Source organism: Hyla sarda, chromosome 9 (genome assembly GCF_029499605.1).
Source record: "Hyla sarda isolate aHylSar1 chromosome 9, aHylSar1.hap1, whole genome shotgun sequence".
NCBI lineage: Eukaryota > Metazoa > Chordata > Amphibia > Anura > Hylidae > Hyla > Hyla sarda.
This window is the reverse complement of record NC_079197.1, coordinates 6,089,193-6,113,094: the sequence shown is the minus strand read 5'-3', so window position 1 is coordinate 6,113,094 and position 23,902 is coordinate 6,089,193. Positions and strand designations below refer to the sequence as shown.

Genomic DNA, 23,902 nt, shown 5'->3' with positions numbered 1-23,902 from the left:
GAATTGTAGAGGAGTATGGAGGGGATTGTAGAAGAGTATGGAGAAGATTGTAGAAGAGTATGGAGGGAATTGTAGAAGAGTATGGAGGGGATTGTAGAAGAGTATGGAGGGGATTGTAGAGGAGTATGGAGGGGATTGTAGAGGAGTATGAACGTGATTGTAGAGGAGTATGGAGGGGATTGTAGAGGAGTATGGAGGGGATTGTAGAGGAGTATGGAGGGGATTGTAGAGGAGTATGGAGGGGATTGTAGAGGAGTATGGAGGGGATTGTAGAGGAGTATGGAGGGGATTGTAGAGGAGTATGGAGGGGATTGTAGAGGAGTATGGAGGGGATTGTAGAGGAGTATGGAGGGGATTGTAGAAGAGTATGGAGGGGATTGTAGAAGAGTATGGAGGGGATTGTAGAAGAGTATGGAGGGGATTGTAGAAGAGTATGGAGGGGATTGTAGAAGAGTATAGAGGGGATTGTAGAAGAGTATGGAGGGGATTGTAGAAGAGTATGGAGGGGATTGTAGAAGAGTATGGAGGGGATTGTAGAAGAGTATGGAGGGGATTGTAGAAGAGTATGGAGGGGATTGTAGAAGAGTATGGAGGGGATTGTAGAAGAGTATGGAGGGGATTGTAGAGGAGTATGGAGGGGATTGTAGAGGAGTATGGAGGGGATTGTAGAGGAGTATGGAGGGGATTGTAGAGGAGTATGGAGGGGATTGTAGAGGAGTATGGAGGGGATTGTAGAGGAGTATGGAGGGGATTGTAGAGGAGTATGGAGGGGATTGTAGAGGAGTATGGAGGGGATTGTAGAGGAGTATGGAGGGGATTGTAGAGGAGTATGGAGGGGATTGTAGAGGAGTATGGAGGGGATTGTAGAGGAGTATGGAGGGGATTGTAGAGGAGTATGGAGGGGATTGTAGAGGAGTATGGAGGGGATTGTAGAGGAGTATGGAGGGGATTGTAGAGGAGTATGGAGGGGATTGTAGAGGAGTATGGAGGGGATTGTAGAGGAGTATGGAGGGGATTGTAGAGGAGTATGGAGGGGATTGTAGAGGAGTATGGAGGGGATTGTAGAGGAGTATGGAGGGGATTGTAGAGGAGTATGGAGGGGATTGTAGAGGAGTATGGAGGGGATTGTAGAGGAGTATGGAGGGGATTGTAGAGGAGTATGGAGGGGATTGTAGAGGAGTATGGAGGGGATTGTAGAGGAGTATGGAGGGGATTGTAGAGGAGTATGGAGGGGATTGTAGAGGAGTATGGAGGGGATTGTAGAGGAGTATGGAGGGGATTGTAGAGGAGTATGGAGGGGATTGTAGAGGAGTATGGAGGGGATTGTAGCGTCTCGCCTCTTTTACTGTATTTCGTGTTTCTTTGTGCACTTTGCTGCATGATGTATAGAATCCTGTACACGTGACTCATCCCCCATGTTACGGCTGCTAATCCCCTGGGTAACTGGTTTGGTAACTTATACTTCTTTCTATATGTACAAAAATTGAGATTGAAAGAACCTTCCCCGGCTTCTCAATAGATCAGATGGTTTTCCATGTAGTTTTCCATCCGCTCTTATTTACTCTTATATACGTTTTCATAAACTGGAGATCTCTGTGTGTCTCCTAATTTGTGGAAGCTGTACACCCCCTAGTGGTCGTAGTGTGACATTACAAGATGATCTGTACTGCATTATGAGGATATGTTCACAACGGTGGCTCCCCATCTATTACAACTCCTATTATGCCCTGACAGCCTGAGGTGTACAGTATTGAGGGGTTTGTCTCAGCTTTGCGGGTGGTCCGGGCAGAAGGAAGTGAAATAATGTGAGGAGCCAAATAGAGGCCATTGGGAGGTGTCAGGTGCTGGCAGGAGCCGGGTTCTCTCAGCAGTACAGAGAATTTCCTGTACCCCAAATGTTATCATCCTGTACCCCGAGTGTTATCATCCTGTACCCCGAGTGTTATCATCATCCTGTACCCCGAGTGTTATCATCATCATCCTGTACCCCGAGTGTTATCATCATCATCCTGTACCCCGAGTGTTATCATCATCCTGTACCCCAAGTGTTATCATCATCCTGTACCCCGAGTGTTATCATCATCCTGTACCCCGAGTGTTATCATCATCCCGTACCCCGAGTGTTATCATCCCGTACCCCGAGTGTTATCATCATCCTGTACCCCGAGTGTTATCATCATCATCCTGTACCCCGAGTGTTATCATCATCCTGTACCCCGAGTGTTATCATCATCCTGTACCCCGAGTGTTATCATCATCCCGTACCCCGAGTGTTATCATCATCCCGTACCCCGAGTGTTATCATCATCCCGTACCCCGAGTGTTATCATCATCCTGTACCCCGAGTGTTATCATCATCATCCTGTACCCCGAGTGTTATCATCATCCTGTACCCCGAGTGTTATCATCATCCTGTACCCCGAGTGTCGCCATCCTGTACCCCGAGTGTCATCATCCTCCTGTACCCCGAGTGTCATCATCCTCCTGTACCCCGAGTGTCATCATCCTCCTGTACCCCGAGTGTTATCATCATCCTGTACCCCGAGTGTCGCCATCCTGTACCCCGAGTGTCGCCATCCTGTACCCCGAGTGTCGCCATCCTGTACCCCGAGTGTCGCCATCCTGTAGCCCGAGTGTCGCCATCCTGTACCATAATAAGTGAATATATCTAGATACAGCATTTTATCATTAGATTAGTCATTAAGGAGTTAACAGCCTGATCGGTCCTGTATGTTGATAACTCGGCCCGGCACTGAAGCGTGGAGCCCGGTGCTGATAGAAACCATCACCGAGACACAAGACAGATGTTCACTGCAGATCGGGGCTAATTTTATTGAGTCGGCTCTGTGTCTGTGTACGGCAAAATATTGCCGCAGGCGTGGGTGGAAAAATGGCGTTAGGAACCGATTTGTGCTCGAACGATGCAGAAACCAGCAGCCCCGGTGCTGTCCTTATGGGGACCGTTGCAATATACAGACCGGGGTTAACACTTTGTTGCCTGGCACTGTTTTGTGCTTTGTTTAGATCAGTGGTCTTAAACTGTGGCCCTCCAGATGTTGCAAAACTTCAACTCCCAGCATGCCTGGACAGCCAATGGCTCTCTGGGCATGCTGGGAGTTAAAGTTTTGCAACACCTGGAGGGCTACAGTTTGAGACCACTGGTTTAGATAAACCTACTTTGTGACCCTTGTATGGATGACATCACTGTCTTTAATCCTAACATGTTTTCCATTTGTGTTTTTCAGCATCACTATGCCGCAACAGTCTGAACTGTCCCCTACACAAGAGAGAGGTCTGTCCTCACGGCTCGACGGAGTGCGGCCCTTGTATACACGGATACCAAGAAAACAGCAAAGGAAAATGCGAGGAGGCAAAACAAGGTAAATGTGTCGAAAATACAGAGAAAATGATTTACCAAGTGTCACATGTCACAGAGATCCCCGGATCAGCTGACTCCATTCTGCAGTTTTTTACAGTTCTCTTTGTTGCTTTCTTTGCTGTCTTGTCGTCCATCGCATGAAGATCATAAACCTTTCCCACCTATCAGCTGTTTAATAGGAATTGTTATTCTGGAATTATTCACATCTACTGACTTGAAGCCTTATATTCCCTTCACATCATGCCTATCTAATGGTGGCCTTCGCCCGTCGGCCTGATAGTGGTGGTGGTAGTAGTAGTAGTAGTTATGCATTTTTTATAAATTTTTAAATTCCTGGGGATCTAAGAGCTGGTAGTGATCACAGTGTTAGTGACTCTAGTGGCAGTGCCAACATCAAATGGACTCTGTGCCCATATTATTAAAATGATGCCATAGAAGATGCCAACTGTGTGAAGGTTTCTGGAGGAGGTGCGGAACAGAGGAGTCTGGAGGGAGGAGGAGAGGACAGAGGAGTCTGGAGGGAGGAGGAGAGGACAGAGGAGTCTGGAGGGAGGAGGAGTCTGGAGGGAGGAGGAGAGGACAGAGGAGTCTGGAGGGAGGAGGAGAGGACAGAGGAGTCTGGAGGGAGGAGGAGAGGACAGAGGAGTCTGGAGGGAGGAGGAGAGGACCGAGGAGTCTGGAGGGAGGAGGAGAGGACAGAGGAGTCTGGAGGGTGGAGGAGAGGACAGAGGAGTCTGGAGGGAGGAGGAGAGGACAGAGGAGTCTGGAGGGAGGAGGAGAGGACAGAGGAGTCTGGAGGGAGGAGGGGAGGACAGAGGAGTCTGGAGGGAGGAGGGGAGGACAGAGGAGTCTGGAGGGAGGAGGAGAGGACAGAGGAGTCTGGAGGGAGGAGGAGAGGACAGAGGAGTCTGGAGGGAGGAGGAGAGGACAGAGGAGTCTGGAAGGAGGAGGAGAGGACAGAGGAGTCTGGAGGGAGGAGGGGAGGACAGAGGAGTCTGGAGGGAGGAGGGGAGGACAGAGGAGTCTGGAGGGAGGAGGGGAGGACGGAGGAGGGGAGGACAGAGGAGTCTGGAGGGAGGAGGGGAGGACAGAGGAGTCTGGAGGGAGGAGGGGAGGACAGAGGAGTCTGGAGGGAGGAGGGGAGGACAGAGGAGTCTGGAGGGAGGAGGGGAGGACAGAGGAGTCTGGAGGGAGGAGGGGAGGACAGAGGAGTCTGGAGGGAGGAGGGGAGGACAGAGGAGTCTGGAGGGAGGAGGGGAGGACAGAGGAGTCTGGAGGGAGGAGGGGAGGACAGAGGAGTCTGGAGGGAGGAGGAGAGGACAGAGGAGTCTGGAGGGAGGAGGAGAGGACAGAGGAGTCTGGAGGGAGGAGGGGAGGACAGAGGAGTCTGGAGGGAGGAGTGGACAGAAGAGTCTGGAGGGGAGGGGGGGGGGGACAGAGGTCAAGCTAAGCTGTATGTGTGAAGGGGATTAGGAGAGATAGGTGAATGGAATCTTATGTGTATGGCATCTTACCACAGTGTGAGGCCCCTCTCTCCTATGTTCACCATTGTCTACCCCCCCCCCTCCTTTCTGATAATAATTTCTGACCCTTCTTAGACCCCCACAGTAAGGTTGGAGCCGTAGTTTGTCACCACAGCCCCAGGTACTTAATGACTATTTAAGCAGTTTCCTCCTGTCCTCGGTGCAGTCTATGTATATAAGGCTGGGGAAGCTCCATTGTTTGCCTTTTTCCGTGCCGACACGTGATGGCGGATTGTGTGATGGCGGATTGTGTGATGGCGGATTGTGTGATGGCGGATTGTGTGATGGCGGATTGTGTGATGGCGGATTGTGTGATGGCGGATTGTGTGATGGCGGATTGTGTGATGGCGGATTGTGTGATGGCGGATTGTGTGATGGCGGATTGTGTGATGGCGGATTGTGTGATGGCGGATTGTGTGATGGCGGATTGTGTGATGGCGGATTGTGTGATGGCGGATTGTGTGATGGCGGATTGTGTGATGGCGGATTGTGTGATGGCAGGATTGTGTGATGGCAGGATTGTGTGATGGCAGGATTGTGTGATGGCAGGATTGTGTGATGGCGGATTGTGTGATGGCAGGATTGTGTGATGGCAGGATTGTGTGATGGCAGGATTGTGTGATGGCAGGATTGTGTGATGGCAGGATTGTGTGATGGCGGATTGTGTGATGGCAGGATTGTGTGATGGCAGGATTGTGTGATGGCGGATTGTGTGATGGCAGGATTGTGTGATGGCAGGATTGTGTGATGGCGGATTGTGTGATGGCGGATTGTGTGATGGCGGATTGTGTGATGGCGGATTGTGTGATGGCAGGATTGTGTGATGGCAGGATTGTGTGATGGCAGGATTGTGTGATGGCAGGATTGTGTGATGGCGGATTCTGTGATGGCAGATTCTCTGATGGCGGATACTGTGATGGCGGATTGTGTGATGGCGGATTCTGCTGGTTCAGGGACAGTGCTGAGCGGAGACCTCGTCCTGTTCTCTCCCTGTGCGGATGGATCATGTGTCTTCGTCTCTCAGCGGATGAATCACTGGTGGTGGGCGTCCGGCGCTCCCTGTCCCCTCCAGCCTTATAGGATGTTTATTATCCTGCGCTGTGATGGCATTCACCTGGACACGTGTCCTCTGCTCGGCGAGCTGTCAGGTTATTGACCCGCAGTCTGTAGGGACCTTATCACGTGTGCAGTGATCTGACGCCGCGCAGTAGATCCCAATTGCAGCCGCTACCCTTGAGCGCAGGCTCGTACCGTCCTTGGATGACGCTAGAATTAAAGGGACTCCCTTATACAAGGCCAGACAGGTCCCATGTAACACAATGCTATCTTTGAGGTCACAAGGACCTTTCTGGGAACGTACACGTGTACTAAAATAGATGAGGATTATGCGTTAGCAGCTGGAGGCCTCCCCGCTGCCCTGGATCCGAAGACTAAACCTGCTTTATTATTTAAAGGAGAACTACACCCGCAGATGAATGCAAACTATTGCTCTCTTTTGTCAGCCACAGGATAGGCTGAGATACAGCGGCTCCGCAGACAGTATCACTTATCATAGGCTTAGAGCTGTATTTTCCAACCATAGTGTCTGCAGCTGTTGCAAAACTACAACTCCACATGCCCGGACAGCCCTTGGCTGTCCGCGCATGCTGGAAGTTGTAGTTTTGCAACAGCTGCAGACACACTGGTTAGAAAACACTCTTTCAACTCAGTGTTTAACTCAGTGTAACTCAGGGTTCCCAACCAGTGTGCCTCCAGCTCTTGCAAAACATGTTTTATGAGATTGGGAAAGCTGAGTTACTATTGAGTGATAGCATGTTGTATTAACTGGGAAAGCTTCATTATCACTTATGATCTGAGACTGGGAGAGTTGGGTTATAGGTCAAAAATGGCATATTATGAGACTACTGCTGAGACTGGGAAAGCTGGATTACCACTTAGTGACAATAGGATTGTAGGCTGGGAAAGCTGGGTTACCATTCAGTAATAATACGATCTGAAACTGGGAACACTAGGTTAGAACTCAGTGATGTTATGTTCTGCTAATGCTGCCGAGACTAGAAAAGCGGAGTTATAGCTTAGCCATGATACTTGATGAGGCTAGGAAAGCTGGGTTATCTCACACTGATGATATGTTCTGGGACCAGGAAGGTTTAAGTTATAGCTCAGCCATAATACATAATAATAATAGGAAAGCTGAGTTATAGCTCAGCCATGAAAAGTGATGATGCTAAGAAATCTGGGTTATTGCTCAGCCATAATGCATAGTAATACTAGGAAAGCTGGGTTATAGCTCAGCCATGATAAGTGATACTAAAGCTGGGTTATAGCTCAGCCATGATACATAATGATATGAGGAAAGCTGGGTTATAGCTCAGCCATGATAAGTGATACTAGGAAAGCTGGGTTATAGCTCAGCCATGATAAGTGAGACTAGGAAAGCTGGGTTATAGCTCAGCCATGATACATAATGATACAAGGAAAGCTGGGTTATAGCTCAGCCATGATATGTGAGGATACTAGGAAAGCTGGGTTATAGCCCTGCCATGATTAGTGATGATGCTAGGAAAGCTGGGTTATTGCTCAGCCATAATGCATAATAATACTAGGAAAGCTGAGTTATAGCTCAGCCATGATAGGTGATGAGACTATTCCAGTGTAGTTTCCACTCTATCCTTACAGCGCCACCTTGTGGCGAATTCTTCTCACTGCGGCCTGCTTGTTTATTGCTGGTGCCTGTGCGGTGTTTATTTGTTTGCCGAGTTATATGAATTATTCAGGCTGATAACTACACGGCAGGTGTGCTCGCAGCGAGTGGAAAATTTACAAAGAAAAAACAATTCCCGCTTCTAGAACACGGCGCCAGCAAACCTGTTGTTGTTTCCAACAAACGGAGGACTAAAATTCCCAGCATGCCTGGTGTTTGCCCCACAACATATGGCTTCTCCAGCAGATGGCGAGCTGTAAATGACCTAAACCCGCTATAATGGATGGGACTGCCCCGGGCTGCAATTAATGAAGAAGATTCTGCGCCATAGATTATAGGTAATGGAATTGTCGTGTTACCCGGCTGAGGAGACATGGCTGCGGCATTAAAGATTCATGGGAGGTTTCTGTAATGTGCGCGGTCTCTCCGTGCCCGGGGGTACGTGCCAGTCCTAATTGCTTTCATCCAATAGTACATACAGATCTGGTAGAAAAAGACATCACATTCCTCCCCGGACTTCTGCGCTGACCATTATCCATACCAGAAATAGGAAAGTGTCCAAAATAAATCGTAGTTTATACTCCAGTCACATCCAAAACTGCATGACTGGTGCAAGTAAGTCAGATTTGTAAATTACTTCTATTAGAAAATCTCCTTCCAGTACTTATCATCTGCTGTATCTCCACAGGAAGTTGTGTAGTTCTTTCCAGTCTGACCACAGTGCTCTCTGCTGCCACCTCTGTCCATATCAGGAGCTGTCCAGAGCAGGAGAAAATACCCATAGTAAACCGTACAGTTCCTGACACAGACAGAGGTGGCAGCAGAGAGCACTGTGGTCAGACAGGAAAGAACTACACAACTTCCTGTGGAGCATACAGTAGCTGATAAGTACTGGAAAGATAAAGATTTTTCAATAGAAGTAATTTACAAATCTGTTTAACTTTTTGGGACCAGTTGATTTGAAAAAAAAAAAAAGTTTTTCCCTCCGGAGTACCCCTTAAAGGAAGGGTTAACACGACAATCGCACCATATTTTATAAGAAAGCATGGTTCAACATGTAACATGGAGGTCTGCTGGTTCAGTGCATTTGTGTATCCTTACCATTAGGGGGAGCTGTACAGTGGACAGAATTGGGAAAATCTGCTCCTTTTTATTGTAGCAAAATCCAAATCTTAAAGTTCTGCACCAAATGAATGGGAAGTTCACATGTGGAGGATATGCTGCAGATTGTCCCATCATGAAGAAGTCAAGATCCGCAACAAACCGTAACATTGTATCCTGTGTAAACATCAAACGGTAAAAGACGAAGAAGGAAAATGTAATCGCACGCACCAGATGTATCGCAGTGTATCAATTGATGGCGCATCTGAACATTGTCTAGTTTAAAGGGAGAATGTCGGCCGTTACATGCTGCCCGAACTGCTGACACAAACACATCTCTGATAGGAGTCAATAGGGAGGAGCCCGGTGTATAGGGAGAGCGGCCGTGGGGAACCGCCCCAATGACTACTTACCTGGGACCGGTGGCCTTTTAAAAATTATGATTTCTCTGAAATGGAATAAATCAATGTTTTCCCAAACTGTGTGTCTCTAGCTATTGCAAAACTACAACTCCCAGCATGCCCGGACAGCCATTGGCTGAATACAAGTGAATAGAGGGCATGTAGGGCAATCAATACCTGGCAGTCATACATAGTACAGAGCAGTTATACATGGTGGTCATACCGAGAGTCATACATGGTGGTCATACCGGGAGTCATACATGGTGGTCATACCGGGAGTCATACATGGTGGTCATACCTGGGAATCCTACAGTGCGGTCATGTTGGGCAATCCTACGGGGTTGTTATAGTGTGCATACATGGTGGTTATATATAGTGGGCATACATGGTGGTTATATATAGTGGACACACATGGTGGTTATATATAGTGGGCATACATGGTGGTTATATATAGTGGACACACATGGTGGTTATATATAGTGGGCACACATGGTGGTTACACATAGTAGAATTCTCCACAATGATGCTTCTGTACAGTAGTAACCTATTGGATGAGACTTGAGCCCTTTGCATTGTTCCTCTTGGCAGCGTGACGTTCATGTGGGGTACACACCTCTGTGGCATCCTGTATACCCATCTGTAGTCACCCCTCATTATAAAGACTCATTGCTTCTCGGCATCTTCCCTCCAGGGTCTTATATTAGACTTTGGATTCCCTTTTTGCCGGTGACCAGAGTCTGTTGCGTTGGAGAGATGCCACCTCACTCTGTTATCAGGCGGTGGAGCGGTGCCCAGATTCATGAGCCGGCGTGCGGTGGTGTTTCACGGTGCACCCCCCGCCGTGGGCATTATAATCCGCCAGTATGTGCCATGACTAATCCTCAGAGCCTACACTCTTATGTATGCGCCGCTGCGGGCAGAGGATGAGTCGATTCCAGGAACGTGACGGATCAGGTCGCCCTCAGTTGTGATAGATCTGCTTCAGGATTCTACTCCTAAGGATCTGTGGCAACCTTATGACTTCACCGCGCTCATAGATCATCTGATACAGATCAGTAAATATGGCCGTTGTGAACAGCAGGGTGGAGGATATATCTCATGTTATGGCATTCTCTTTGCACAGATATAAAATAGCAATCGTGTAGGATAGGTTGGGGACAGTCAGTAGTCTCAACAGATGCCCTGAAAAGCCTTACTACCTCTGCTTCTTTCATTTGAGGTTGTTCAGCTTCCTTATGGTTCCCTGTCAGCAGTCTCAGGGTGTTATATATGGTTGTTCAGCTTCCTTATGATTCCCTGTCAGCAGTCTCAGGGTGTTATATGTGATTGTTCAGTTTCCTGATGGTTTGTCTGTCAGCAGACTCAGGGTGTTATATATGATTGTTCAGCTTCCTTTTGATTCGCCTGTCAGCAGACTCAGGGTGTTATATGTGGTTGTTCAGCTTCCTTATGGTTCCCTGTCAGCAGACTCAGGGTGTTATATATGGTTGTTCAGCTTCCTTATGGTTCCCTGTCAGCAGACTCGGGGTGTCATATTTGGCTGTTCAGCTTCCTTATAGTTCAACTGTCAGTAGACATGGGGTGACATACTTTGCTGTTCAGTTTCCTTATGGTTCGCCTAGAAGAAGACTTGGGTTGTTATTTGTGGCTGTTCCGCTTCCTTAGGGTGTCATATATGACAATTCAGCTTCCTTGTGGTTCGCCTCTTAGTAGTCTCCGGGTGGGAGATAGGTGGCTATTCAGCTTTCTTATGATTTGGCAGTCAGTACACTTGGGCTGTCATATTTGGCTGTTCAGCTTCCTTGTGGTTCATCTGTCAGCAGACTCTGGGTGTCATGTGACTGTTCAGCTTCCCTATGGTTTGCCTCTTGCCGGTCTCGAGGTTTTCAGCTTCCTTATGGTTCACCTCTTAGCAGGCTCGGGGAGTCTTATGTGACTGTTCAGCTTCCTTATGGTTCACCTCTTAGCAGGCTCGGGGAGTCTTATGTGACTGTTCAGCTTCCTTATGGTTTGCCTCTTAGCAGGCTCGGGGTGTTCAGCTTCATTATGGTTCGCCTCTTAGCAGGCTTGGGGTGTTCAGCTTCCTTATGGTTCATCTCTTAGCAGGCTTGGGGTGTCTTGTGTGACTGTTCAGCTTCCCTATGGTTTGCCTCTTGCCAGGGTTGAAGTGTTCAGCTTCCTTATGGTTCACCTCTTAGCAGGCTCGGGGTGTCTTATGCGACTGTTCAGCTTCCTTATGGTTCACCTCTAAGCAGGCTCGGGGTGTTCACCTTCCTTATGGTTCACCTCTTAGCAGGCTTGAGGTGTTCAGCTTCCTTATGGTTCACCTCTTAGCAGGCTCGGGGTGTTCAGCTTCCTTATGGTTCACCTCTTAGCAGGCTCGGGGTTTTCAGCTTCCTTATGGTTCACCTCTAAGCAGGCTCGGTGGGGTCTTATGTGATTGTTCAGCTTCCTTATGGTTCACCTCTTAGCAGGCTCGGGGGGTCTTATGTGATTGTTCAATGCAACAAAAGGGACCTATGAGTGGAGGGTAAATCCAATATTATTAACATTTGACCGCTAAGCGGTCACTGAGACCCTAAATTTCCCACCCAATATAAAACTTAACGTTTAATGAGCCAAGATTAAAATAACCTCACACATATTGATCCATAATGCATTGATTGGCATGACACTGCATGCTATAGAAGTGAATTGAAAAAATAGACTGTGGCTGCAGTCCACAGTCTATAGTGTGAGACAATTAAAAATCTAACACATTGCCCGCCCGCCCGACGTTTCGCCACAGGCTGTGGCTTTATCAAGGGCTAAGAGGCATTTTGCCTCTTAGCCCTTGATAAAGCCACAGCCTGTGGCGAAACGTCGGGCGGGCGGGCAATGTGTTAGATTTTTAATTGTCTCACACTATAGACTGTGGACTGCAGCCACAGTCTATTTTTTCAATTCACTTCTATAGCATGCAGTGTCATGCCAATCAATGCATTATGGATCAATATGTGTGAGGTTATTTTAATCTTGGCTCATTAAACGTTAAGTTTTATATTGGGTGGGAAATTTAGGGTCTCAGTGACCGCTTAGCGGTCAAATGTTAATAATTATGTGATTGTTCAGCTTCCTTATGGTTTGCCTCTTAGCAGGCTCGTGGTGTTCAGCTTCATTATGGTTTGCCTCTAGCAGGCTCGAGGTGTTCAGCTTCCTTATGGTTCACCTCTTAGCAGGCTCGGGGTGTTCAGCTTCCTTATGGTTCACCTCTTAGCAGGCTCGGGGTGTTCAGCTTCCTTATGGTTCACCTCTTAGCAGGCTCGGGGTGTTCAGCTTCCTTATGGTTCACCTCTTAGCAGGCTCGGGGTGTTCAGCTTCCTTATGGTTCACCTCTAAGCAGGCTCGGGGTGTTCAGCTTCCTTATGGTTCGCCTCTTAGCAGGCTCGGGGTGTTCAGCTTCCTTATGGTTCACCTCTTAGCAGGCTCGGGGTGTTCAGCTTCCTTATGGTTCACCTCTAAGCAGGCTCGGGGTGTTCAGCTTCCTTATGGTTCGCCTCTTAGCAGGCTCGGGGTGTTCAGCTTCCTTATGGTTCACCTCTTAGCAGGCTCGAGGTGTTCAGCTTCCTTATGGTTCACCTCTTAGCAGGCTCGGGGTGTTCAGCTTCCTTATGGTTCACCTCTTAGCAGGCTCGGGGTGTTCAGCTTCCTTATGGTTCACCTCTTAGCAGGCTCGAGGTGTTCAGCTTCCTTATGGTTCGCCTCTTAGCAGGCTCGGGGTGTTCAGCTTCCTTATGGTTCACCTCTTAGCAGGCTCGGGGTGTTCAGCTTCCTTATGGTTCACCTCTTAGCAGGCTCGGGGTGTTCAGCTTCCTTATGGTTCACCTCTAAGCAGGCTCGAGGTGTTCAGCTTCCTTATGGTTCGCTTCTTAGCAGGCTCGGGGTGTTTAGCTTCCTTATGGTTCACCTCTTAGCAGGCTCGGGGTGTTCAGCTTCCTTATGGTTCACCTCTTAGCAGGCTCGGGGTGTTCAGCTTCCTTATGGTTCACCTCTTAGCAGGCTCGGGGTGTTCAGCTTCCTTATGGTTCACCTCTTAGCAGGCTCGAGGTGTTCAGCTTCCTTATGGTTCACCTCTAAGCTGGCTCGAGGTGTTCAGCTTCCTTATGGTTCGCCTATCATCATGCTCAGGCTGTCATACATGGCCATTCTACAGACTGATCACAAACACCAAGCAGTTTTTTTCTCCTCCTCCTTTGTATAGAGAGTTCTTCTCTGGGGAGTTGTTCCTCCTGCAGTTGACATAGCAGAGCCGATCATCCTGTGTGATCACTTATACAGGGAGGCAATGTTGGGACCGATCCGTTTATTGATATATTAATGGCTGCCCATAGAGATGCTGTGATTGGCTGCCACCCAGTTGCAGTGTGCGTGGGATGAGAGGAGAGTTTCCCTGCTTCTCCCACACTGTCTGAGCTCACACTGCATGCTCGTCTCTGCTCTGCAGCATCGTCGCTGCCTGTGCCTTATCCTCCTGGTTGTATCTCCCGGCTGCCTTCCGTCACCTCAGCTGCTCTTACCAGCAATATGAAAGCCAACTACCTACTGTTTACAAAGTGGCTGTGTGCCCTGTGGTCACTGGGAGCCGGGTACCACCTGCACCATAGAGAGCCGGGACATGGGCACCTCGGAGGTGAGTGTGTGTGAACCTGTACAAGTATTAGAAGGGTTAATGTGGGGGATACTTAATATTTTCATTGTTTTTAGTCACTTTATTGCTTTTTTCCTTTTTTATGAGGGTTTTGTTGTTGCCTTTTATGTATCTGGAGGATCGCTCGCACATGGGGGGGGGGATCGCTGTAGATTGTCCACACAAAACTTACATCCTCAGCGTGTCTCATGTCAGATCCTTCACTTCAATGAAGAGGTCAAAAGATTTAACTGTGGAATTGTAATACATTGCTGGGTTGTCTTTATAATATAAACATTTTCTGTCACAAATCCCAACAAAAATCCACACAATTTGGTGCTTTGGAAATTCTGCAGAAAATCTGTTACATGTGACCAAACCAACCTGTTACTATATGTAGTTTGTTTACTACCAGGGTGCAATAGGGATAGATAGACATGAGATAAATAGATGTGAGAGATAGATAGATAGATGTGAGAGATAGATATCTAGATAGATAGATAGATAGATAGATGTGAGAGATAGATAGATAGATAGATAGATAGATAGATAGATAGATAGATAGATAGACAAAAGGATGTCAGCCAGCACTATTGATTCCAAACTATTATATGGACCTGGCTTACAGGTGCACGCTGCTGGGCTTCTGTTGCTGTCGATAGATAAATAGATATGTGATAGATAGATATGTGATAGATAGATATGTGATAGATAGATAGATACATACATAGATATGAGATAGATAGATATGAGATAGATAGATAGATAGATAGATATGAGATAGATAGATAGAATTCCAAAGAGACTTCACATCCGCCAAATGACAAAAAAAGGTAAATAGGTGCATGCAGTCATAGGCTTGGTTAGGGACTCCAACTTCAATATAGTACATGTGAGATGATAGATTATTAGATAGATATGAGATAGATAGATATGAGATAGATAGATATGAGATAGATATGAGGATAGATAGATATGAGATAGATATGAGATAGATAGATATGAGATAGATAGATATGAGATAGATATGAGGATAGATAGATATGAGATAGATATGAGATAGATAGATAGATATGACATGGATAGATATGAGATGGATGGATAGATACAGTCATGGCCGTAAATGTTGGCTCCCCTGAAATTTTTCAAGTAACACATGTTTTGCTATACACATGTTTATTCCCTTTGTGTGTATTGGGACTAAACCAAAAAAGGAGGAAAAAAAAGCAAATTGGACATAATGTCACCAAACTCCAAAAATGGGCTGGACAAAATTATTGGCACCTTTCAAAATTGTGGATAAATAAGATTGTTTCCAGCATGTGATGCTCCTTTAAACTCACCTGGGGCAAGTAACAGGTGTGAGCAATATAAAAATCACACCTGAAAGCAGATAAAAAGGAGAGAAGTTCACTTAGTCTTTGCATTGTGTGTCTGTGTGTGCCACACTAAGCATGGACAACAGAAAGAGGAGAAGAGAACTGTCTGAGGACTTGGGAACCAAAATTGTGGAAAAATATCAACAAACTCAAGGTTACAAGTCCATCTCCAGAGATCGCGATTTGCCTTTGTCCACAGTGCGCAACATTATCAAGAAGTTTGCAAGCCATGGCACTGTATCTAATCTCCCTGGATGTGGACGGAAGAGACAAATTGGTGAAAGGTGTCAACGCAGGATAGTCCAGATGGTGGATAAGCAGCCCCAAACAAGTTCCAAAGATATTCAAGCTGCAGGCTCAGGGAGCATCAGTGTCAGCGCAAACTATCCGTCGATATTTAAATGAAATGAAGCGCTATGGAGGAGACCCAGGAGGACCCCGCTATGGAGGAGACCCAGGAGGACCCCACTATGGAGGAGACCCAGGAGGACCCCACTATGGAGGAGACCCAGGAGGACCCCACTATGGAGGAGACCCAGGAGGACCCCACTATGGAGGAGACGCAGGAGGACCCCACTATGGAGGAGACCCAGGAGGACCCCATTATGGAGGAGTCCCAGGAGGACCCCACTATGGAGGAGACCCAGGAGGACCCCACTATGGAGGAGACCCAGGAGGACCCCACTGCTGACACAGACCTAAAAAAGCAAGACTACATTTTGCCAAAATGAACTTGAGTAACCAAAATCCTTCTGTGAAAACGTCTTGTGAACAGATGAGACCAAGATAGAGCTTTTTGGTAAAGCCCATCATTCTACTGTTTACCGAAAAAGGGATGAGGCCTACAAAGAAAAGAACACAGTACCTACAGTGAAATATGGTGGAGGTCAGTGATGTTTTGGGTTGTTTTGCTGCCTCTGGCACTGGGGGCCTTGAATGTGTACAAGACATCATGAAATCTGAGGATTACCAATGGATTTTGGGTCGCACTGTACAGTTCAGTGTCAGAAAGCTGGGTTTGCGTCCGAGATCTTGGGTCTCCAGCAGGACAATGACCCCAAACATACGTCAAAAAGCCCCAGAAATAGATGACGACAAAGCGCTGGAGAGTTCTGAAGTGTCAGCAATGAATCCAGATCTAAATCCCATTGATCACCTGTGGAGAGATCTTATAATTACTGTTGGGAAAAGGCGCCGTCCAATAAGAGACCTGGAGCAGTTTGTAAAGGAAGAGTGGTCCAACATTCCGTCTGAGAGGTGTAAGAAGCTTATTGATGGTTATAGGAAGAGTAATCCAACATTCCGGCTGAGAGGTGTAAGAAGCTTATTGATGGTTATAGGAAGAGTCCAACATTCCGGCTGAGAGGTGTAAGAAGCTTATTGATGCTTATAGGAAGACACTGATTTCACTTATTTTTTCCAAAGGGTGTGCAACCAAATATTAAGTTAAGGGTGCCAATAATCTTGTCCAGCCCACTTTTGGAGTTTGGTGACATTATGTCCAATTTGTTTTTTTTTCCTCCTTTTTTGCTTTAGTTCCAATACACACAAAGGGAATAAACGTGTGTTACTGCAATCCTTTTCTGTGAGGAATACTTCGTTTTCTAGAAAAAATTCAGGGGTGCCAACATTTATGGTCATGACAGATAGATATAAGATAGATAGATAGATAGATAGATAGATAGATAGATAGATAGATATGAGATAGCTATGAGATAGATAGCTATGAGATAGATAGCTATGAGATAGATAGATAGATAGATATGAGATAGATAGATAGATATAGATAGATGTGAGATAGATAGATATGAAATGAATAGATAGATATGAGATGGATAGATATGAGATAGATAGATATGAGATAGATAGATAGATATGAAATGAATAGATAGATATGAGATGGATAGATATGAGATGGATAGATATGAGATGGATAGATATGAGATGGATAGATATGAGATGGATAGATATGAGATGGATAGATATGAGATGGATAGATATGAGATGGATAGATATGAGATGGATAGATATGAGATGGATAGATATGAGATGGATAGATATGAGATATGAGATAGAGAGATATGAGATAGATATGTGATAGATAGATATGAGATAGATAGATAGATAGATATGAGATAGAAATGAGATAGATAGATAGATAGATATGAGGTTGTGGTTGGGATATGTTGGGGTCCATGTGTTAGATTAGGGGGTCTCTGTGATGCAGCGCGGCTCAGGTCATTGTTGTCCAGGCTCTGCGTTGTGTGATCTGCATTCACATGGACTGGAACGTGATTTGTTGCTCAGGCGGAGGGCTGCATAGATGTGGTGGAGATGGCTTGTTTACATATACATCTCCTGTGCCCCCCTGAATATATATATATCTCCTCCACAGAACATGTGAATGCCCCCTCCCTATAGCAGACTCCATACCTATGCAGACAATATAGACCTGCTGCTAATCTCATCCTCCTCCCTGATTAGAACGGCTGATACAAGAGAACAACAGCTTCCTCCCCTAACAGCACAATGACTATGGTCTGTGACTAGTGAAGGCCACCAGCTGCTCACATTGTCTGATCCTCTGACCCTTGTTTTTCTTTATGCTGTTTATTGTAATTTCACTGCTCACCAGCAGGGTGTGCTACAGCGCCATTGCATCAGTGAAATGCCCTTTAAATGGGGAGGTGTTGCTGCAGCCTCCCCCCCCCCTCCCTTTATTGGAAATGAAGCTCAGTCCTAATATACTTTGAATTTCATGTTCCCCCTCTAGGCTCCATTGTCACATTCTCTGCTTGCTGTAAGTGAACGGAATCATTTTTGATTTTATTTACAGGCAAAACACCTGTTTAGAACCAATATCTGCTGCATTGTTCTCAGTCTAAACCTGTGTTTTCCAACTAGGGTTCCTCCAGCTGTTGCAAAACTACAACTCCCAGCACGTCTGAGCATGCTAGCAACAGCTGGAAGAATACTGGTTGGGAAACACTGGCTCTTTGGCCTTAGAGCAGGGTTTCCCAACCAGCATGTCTGCAGCTGTTTCAAAACTACAACTCCCAGCATGCCCAGACAGCCTTTTCACTCTGTATACTAGTGTTTCCCAACCAGGGTGCCTCCAGCTGTTGCACAACTACAACTCCCAGCATGCCCGGACAGCCTTTCCACTCCATACATCAGTGTTTCCCAACCAGTGTGCCGCCATCTGTTGCACAACTACAACTCTCAGCATGCCCGGACAGCCTTTCCACTCCATAAATCAGTGTTTCCCAACCAGTGTGCCTCCAGCTGTTGCACAACCACAACTCCCAGCATGCCCGGACAGCCTTTCCACTCCATACATCAGTGTTTCCCAACCAGGGTGTCTATGGCCGTTGCAAAACTACAACTCCCAGCATGCCCGGACAGCCTTTGGCTGTCCAGGCATGCTGAGAGTTGTAGTTTTGCAACAGCTGGAGGCACACTGGTTGTAAAAGACTGCTCTAAGGCCATGTTCACATGTGTTTCAGCAGCCAAAGAGCCGCAGGTTTATATGGATGACCTTTCCAAAAACATCCGGCATATGATGGGTCTGGTATACGGTGTATACTATGTGCACCGTGTAGGGTCGGTCTCTCCCCTCCCCCATGTGCGGGTCGGGCCGTCTGTGTCCGTCAGTAAATACAGATTGTGTATTTGGTGTCTGGATCGAGAGGTGTCAGCGCTTATTATCCTTTGATCAGACGTAGAGAGAAGACAAACATCTCCCCTGAGGCCAAGTCCATTGTGTCCTCCTGTATCAGCCTTATCTGGACCAGACCACTGCTCAAACATGAGGGAAGCCGAACGGGCAGCGTCACTTACCTGGTCCTGAGAAAGCTGGGTGCATAGAGAAGAGGCACCCCTAGTGGCAAAGCTGTATATAGTTAATACTGTGGTTAATACTTCCCTTTACGTTCCAATAACCCCCCCCCCCCCCCCCCCTCTACTCCATACATCAGTGTTTCCTAACCAGTGTGCCTCCAGCTGTTTCAAAACTACAACTCCCAGCATGCCCAGAAAACCTTTTCACCCCGTACATCAATGTTTCCCAACCAGGGTGTCTCCAGCTGTTGCAAAACTACAACTCCCAACACGCCCAGACAGCCTTTTCACTCCCTACATCAATGTTTCCCAGACATTGTACCAAACTACAACTCCCAGCATGCCTGGACAGTCTTTACACTTTGTACATCAGTGTTTCCCATCCAGGGTGCCTCCCGCTATTGCAAAACTACAACTCCCAGCATGCCCAGACAGCCATGAGCTCTGTACATTAGTGTTTCCCAACTAGTAAGCCTCCATATACATAGTTATTTTTCCTGCCACCTGCACGTACGTCATGTGACCTTGCGCCATATATATATATATGTGTGTGTGTGTGTGTATATATATATATTTATTTATTTATTATTAATAATATTTTTATAATATATATAAAAAAAAAAAAATTTTAAGCTGCCATTGTTCATCCATAGCTTAGATCTAAGTAATTTTCAACGTGTGGTCCGGGTGCTAGTGAGATTGCGCAAAAATATATATAGCTAACTTCTTGCAAAACCAGCGCCACACTTGCCCTCAGGTTGTGTGCGGTATTGCAGCTCAATTCCATTGAAGTGAATGGCGCGGTGTTGTTATACCGCACAAGAGTGGCACAGTTTTAGCAAGAAATCAGATATAAGTAAATTTTCAGCGCTCCAGGTGTCATTGGTCATTCCTGTACTTGGCCACTAGGGGCACCGCTCCATAGGATTCTCTATTCCAGTGTATTCCGGAGCTCATGGCTGTCTGGGCATGCTGGGAGTTGTAGTTTGGTACAATGTCTGGGAAACATTAATGTACTGAGTGGAAAGGCTGTCGGGGCATGCTGAGAGTTGTAGTTTTGCAACAGCTGGAGGCACCCTGGTTGGAAGACACTGCTCTATTCTGTTTACAAGGACTCTGCTGCCTCCTGGGAGTCTTGATAATATAACTTATAGCTGCTTTCTTGCAAAAACAGCGCCACAATTGCCCTCAGGTTGCGTGTGATATTGCAGCTCCGTTCCATTGAAGTGAATGGCGCCATGTTGTAATGCCACACACAACCTGAGGACAAGAGTGGCGCTGTTTTTGCAAGAAATCAGCTAAAAGTAATTTTTCAGGTGTAATTATGAATTCCTTCCTTTGGCCACTAGGGGCAGCGCTCCATAGGATTCTCTATTCCTGTTTATATGGACTCCACCGCCTCCTGTTCTTCTTTCCTATTGTGAAAAGCACAAAGTGAGGAGATCAGACATGAAACCTCCGCTGGGGCCGGACCCTATTGGTTTGACATGTTTACAAAACACAGCGATGAAGCCACCAGGTGACGCCCCCCTCCCTGCCCCCGTGTAGGGTCCCAGAGGGGGGCACGGGCGGCCTGTTTCTCCAGCCATCTGCAGGCCTGACCCGGGATTCATTACCATCTGTACAGGCCCCGTGTGCACCTATTGAGCCGGAGGAAAGGGGCTTGTTTGCTGAGTTTTGGGGATGGAGGTGTGATGTGGTAATTAAGGCCGGACCCCCCGCTGACTCCCCCTCGGACAGATATAGCTATTTTCTCTAATATACAAAACTAATTGGCTCCTGGCACCAATATTGTATTCCGGGGCCCCTGTGTTGTGGCTTCAGCAAGTACATTAACATCTCAGTGCAGTCGGCTATAGGGGGCAGCGCCCCCCCCCCCCCCCCCCCGGACCCTGTGGAGACCAGTGATGGGGTTGGGGGGCTTTATTTTAGGGAGCAGAGAGATACATGAAGGGGTTTTCTACTTGTAGACGATACTTTTGAGGGTGAATTTAGAGCAAAGCTGGAACTGGGGCAGCAAGAATGTTACCTGGAGAAGCCGGGGTACTGTGGGGGTGCAGTGAGATTTGGGGAGTAGGGGGTGTACATGGGATACAATGATACTTGGGGATTGGGAGTATAGTTAGAGGAGCGGAGTATGGTTGGACCATATGGGGGTCAGGCTGTATTTTGGGGATCAGGCTTTATTGTTGGGGGATCAGGCTGTATTTTGGGGATCAGGCTTTATTGTTGGGGGATCAGGCTGTATTTTGGGGGTCTGGCTAATTGTGGGGGATCAGGCTGTATTTTGGGGGATCAGGCTGTATTTTTGGAGTCAGGCTTATTGTGTGGGGATCGGGCTTTATTGTTGGGGGATCAGGCTGTATTTTGGGGGTCTGGCTAATTGTGGGGGATCAGGCTGTATTTTGGGGGATCAGACTGTATTTTTAGAGTCAGGCTTATTGTGTGGGGATCGGGCTGTATTTTGGGGGTCAGGCTGTATTTTGGGGGTCTGGCTAATTGTGGGGGATCTGGCTGTATTTTGGGGGATCAGGCTGTATTTTTGGAGTCAGGCTTATTGTGTGGGGATCGGGCTGTATTTTGGGGGTCAGGCTTATTGTGGGGGGGATCTGGCTGTATTTTGGGGGTCAAGCTGTATTTTGGGGGTCAGGCTGTATTTTGGGGGTCAGGCTGTATTTTGGGGGTCAGGCTTATTGTGGGGGTCAGGCTTATTGTGGGGGTCAGGCTTATTGTGGGGGTCTGGCTTATTGTGGGGGTCTGGCTTATTGTGGGGGTCTGGCTTATTGTGGGGGTCTGGCTTATTGTGGGGGTCTGGCTTATTGTGGGGGTCCGGCTTATTGTGGGGGGTCAGGCTTATTGTGGGGGATCAAGCTATATTTTAGAGGTCACGCTTATTGTGGGGGGGGTCAGGCTGTATTTGGGGTTCAAACTTATTGTGGGGGATCAGGCTTTATTGTTAGAGATCAGGCTAAATTTTGGGGGTCACGCTTATTGTGGGGGGTCAGGCTGTATTTTGGGGTCACGCTTATTGTGGGGGGTCAGGCGGTATTTTGGGGTCACGCTTATTGTGGGGGGTCAGGCGGTATTTTGGGGTCACGCTTATTGTGGGGGGAGCTCAGGCTGTATTTTGGGGTCACGCATATTGGGGGTTTCAGGCTGTATTTTGGGGTCACACTTATTGTGGGGGGTCAAGCTGTATTTGGGGTTCAGGCTTATTGTCGGGGATCAGGCTTTATTGTGGGGGATCAGGCTGTATTGTGGGGGATCGGGACTTATTGTGGGGGATCAGGCTGTATTGTGGGGGATCGGGCTGTATTGTGGGGGATCGGCCTGTATTGTGGGGGATCGGGCTGTATTGTGGGGGATCGGGCTGTATTGTGGGGGATCGGGCTGTATTGTGGGGGATCGGGATTTATTGTGGGGGATCGGGATTTATTGTTGGGGATCGGGCTGTATTGTTGGGGATCGGGCTGTATTGTTGGGGATCGGGCTGTATTGTTGGGTATCAGGGTTATTTCCTTTCTTGGGGTGTGACACTTTACTCTGGTACAAGGATCCATGTTTCTGTCTTCAGACATTTCTCTCTTCTGAGCCCATGTTTTTGCTGTTCCCGTTCTTGTGATTCTTCCCTGTAGTCGGTGCCCGTCCCCGGTTGCCATGGACGCTGCCCCACAGCCCGGAGGTATTTGCCAGCATCTTGTGGTGGGTGGGCAGAACACGCTGTATAATGTTTATGGCCACTTGTTGAGCTCTTCCTCAGCACAGATGCTTCTTGTCTAGTTTACTGCCTGTGCGTTCCATTCACTGTCTCTATCGGTTTTATTATCTTCCACTTCCTCTGCTCTGATAACTCCATCATGTGCGACCCACCTGCCCTGATCTTACAGACCAGTCCTATGGACAGGGACCTTCATCTATTGGGGGGGCCCAAAGCTATGGTTATCACCTATCCAACATATCACATGACATCACATATCATAGATCCTATCCCTAGAGATGAAGAGCTCTCCCCCCCCCCCCCCCCCCCATATGACTGGTCAGACTGGTTCATTACAGGAGATCCTCCCCCACATGACGATACGCAGGTAGCTGCACTTAACAAACCGCAGGACCACCAGCACCAGCCTGAGGGGCTTCTGATGAGTAATGGTGGTCTCCGCTGGAGGTGGTCTCTTCGTTTACAGCTACAATGAGACCATTCACTATTGACAGGGACACTCAGTAACCTTTAACCTTGTATAGAGCTTCCTGACACCTTTATAATGGTTGTCCATGGACTCAGAAGTGGAGGCAGCATTCTGCGGGTCAAGTGTGCGCCTAATGATGTGCGACGGCCATCGTAGATCGTCATGGTTGCCATCTTTGGCCAAGGATCAGCTGTCGGTCTAAGCTACAAGCTGCCCAGGGCACAATATTAGTCCTTGGGGGGCACTGTATGAAGTGTAAGTACAATGGTGACAAGGGTGACACATGATGTACTTTTGCTGCTGCGTATTTTCTTACCCATCGAAGTTACTGCTAAAGCGAGCGGTCAGCGGAACCCCCATAGACTTGCATGGGACTTCTTGAGTTACGTAGGCCGCTCGCTTTAGCATTGGGTTACGCTTTTGATGGGAGTTTTAAAAGTGTATCCTGCCGCCGCAATCATTTAAACAAAACTTTGGTTTGACTGCCATTATAAGCCAAAATTTGACAGATTTGGGAACTATCAATAAAGCACTGTATATGGAACGACATAGCCCGAAAAAGTCCCCAGGGCACCTTTCTGGGTTTGCGGTGAACCCAGTAAAGCAGCGTTTCCAACCATTGTGCCTCCAGCTGTTGCACAACTACAACACCCAGCATGCCCGGACAGCCTTTCCACTTTGTACACCAGTGTTTCCCAACCATTGTGCCTCCAGCTGTTGCA

The 23,902-nt window shown here is 47.5% G+C and overlaps 1 protein-coding gene across 4 annotated transcripts in view; it reads left to right on the top strand.

Moving 5' to 3' along the window:
• NPDC1 (neural proliferation, differentiation and control 1) overlaps window positions 1-23,902 on the top strand; it is an 89,674-nt gene that overhangs the window by 49,073 nt on the left and 16,699 nt on the right. For 3 of the 4 annotated variants that reach the window (XM_056539250.1, XM_056539252.1, XM_056539251.1), the window contains exon 2: window positions 3,246-3,380. In XM_056539250.1, coding sequence (XP_056395225.1) covers window positions 3,246-3,380 — 135 coding nt within the window. Of the gene's footprint in view, window positions 1-3,245; window positions 3,381-13,584; window positions 13,778-23,902 lie in introns of those variants that run through there. The other variant, XM_056539253.1, reaches the window with a different exon arrangement.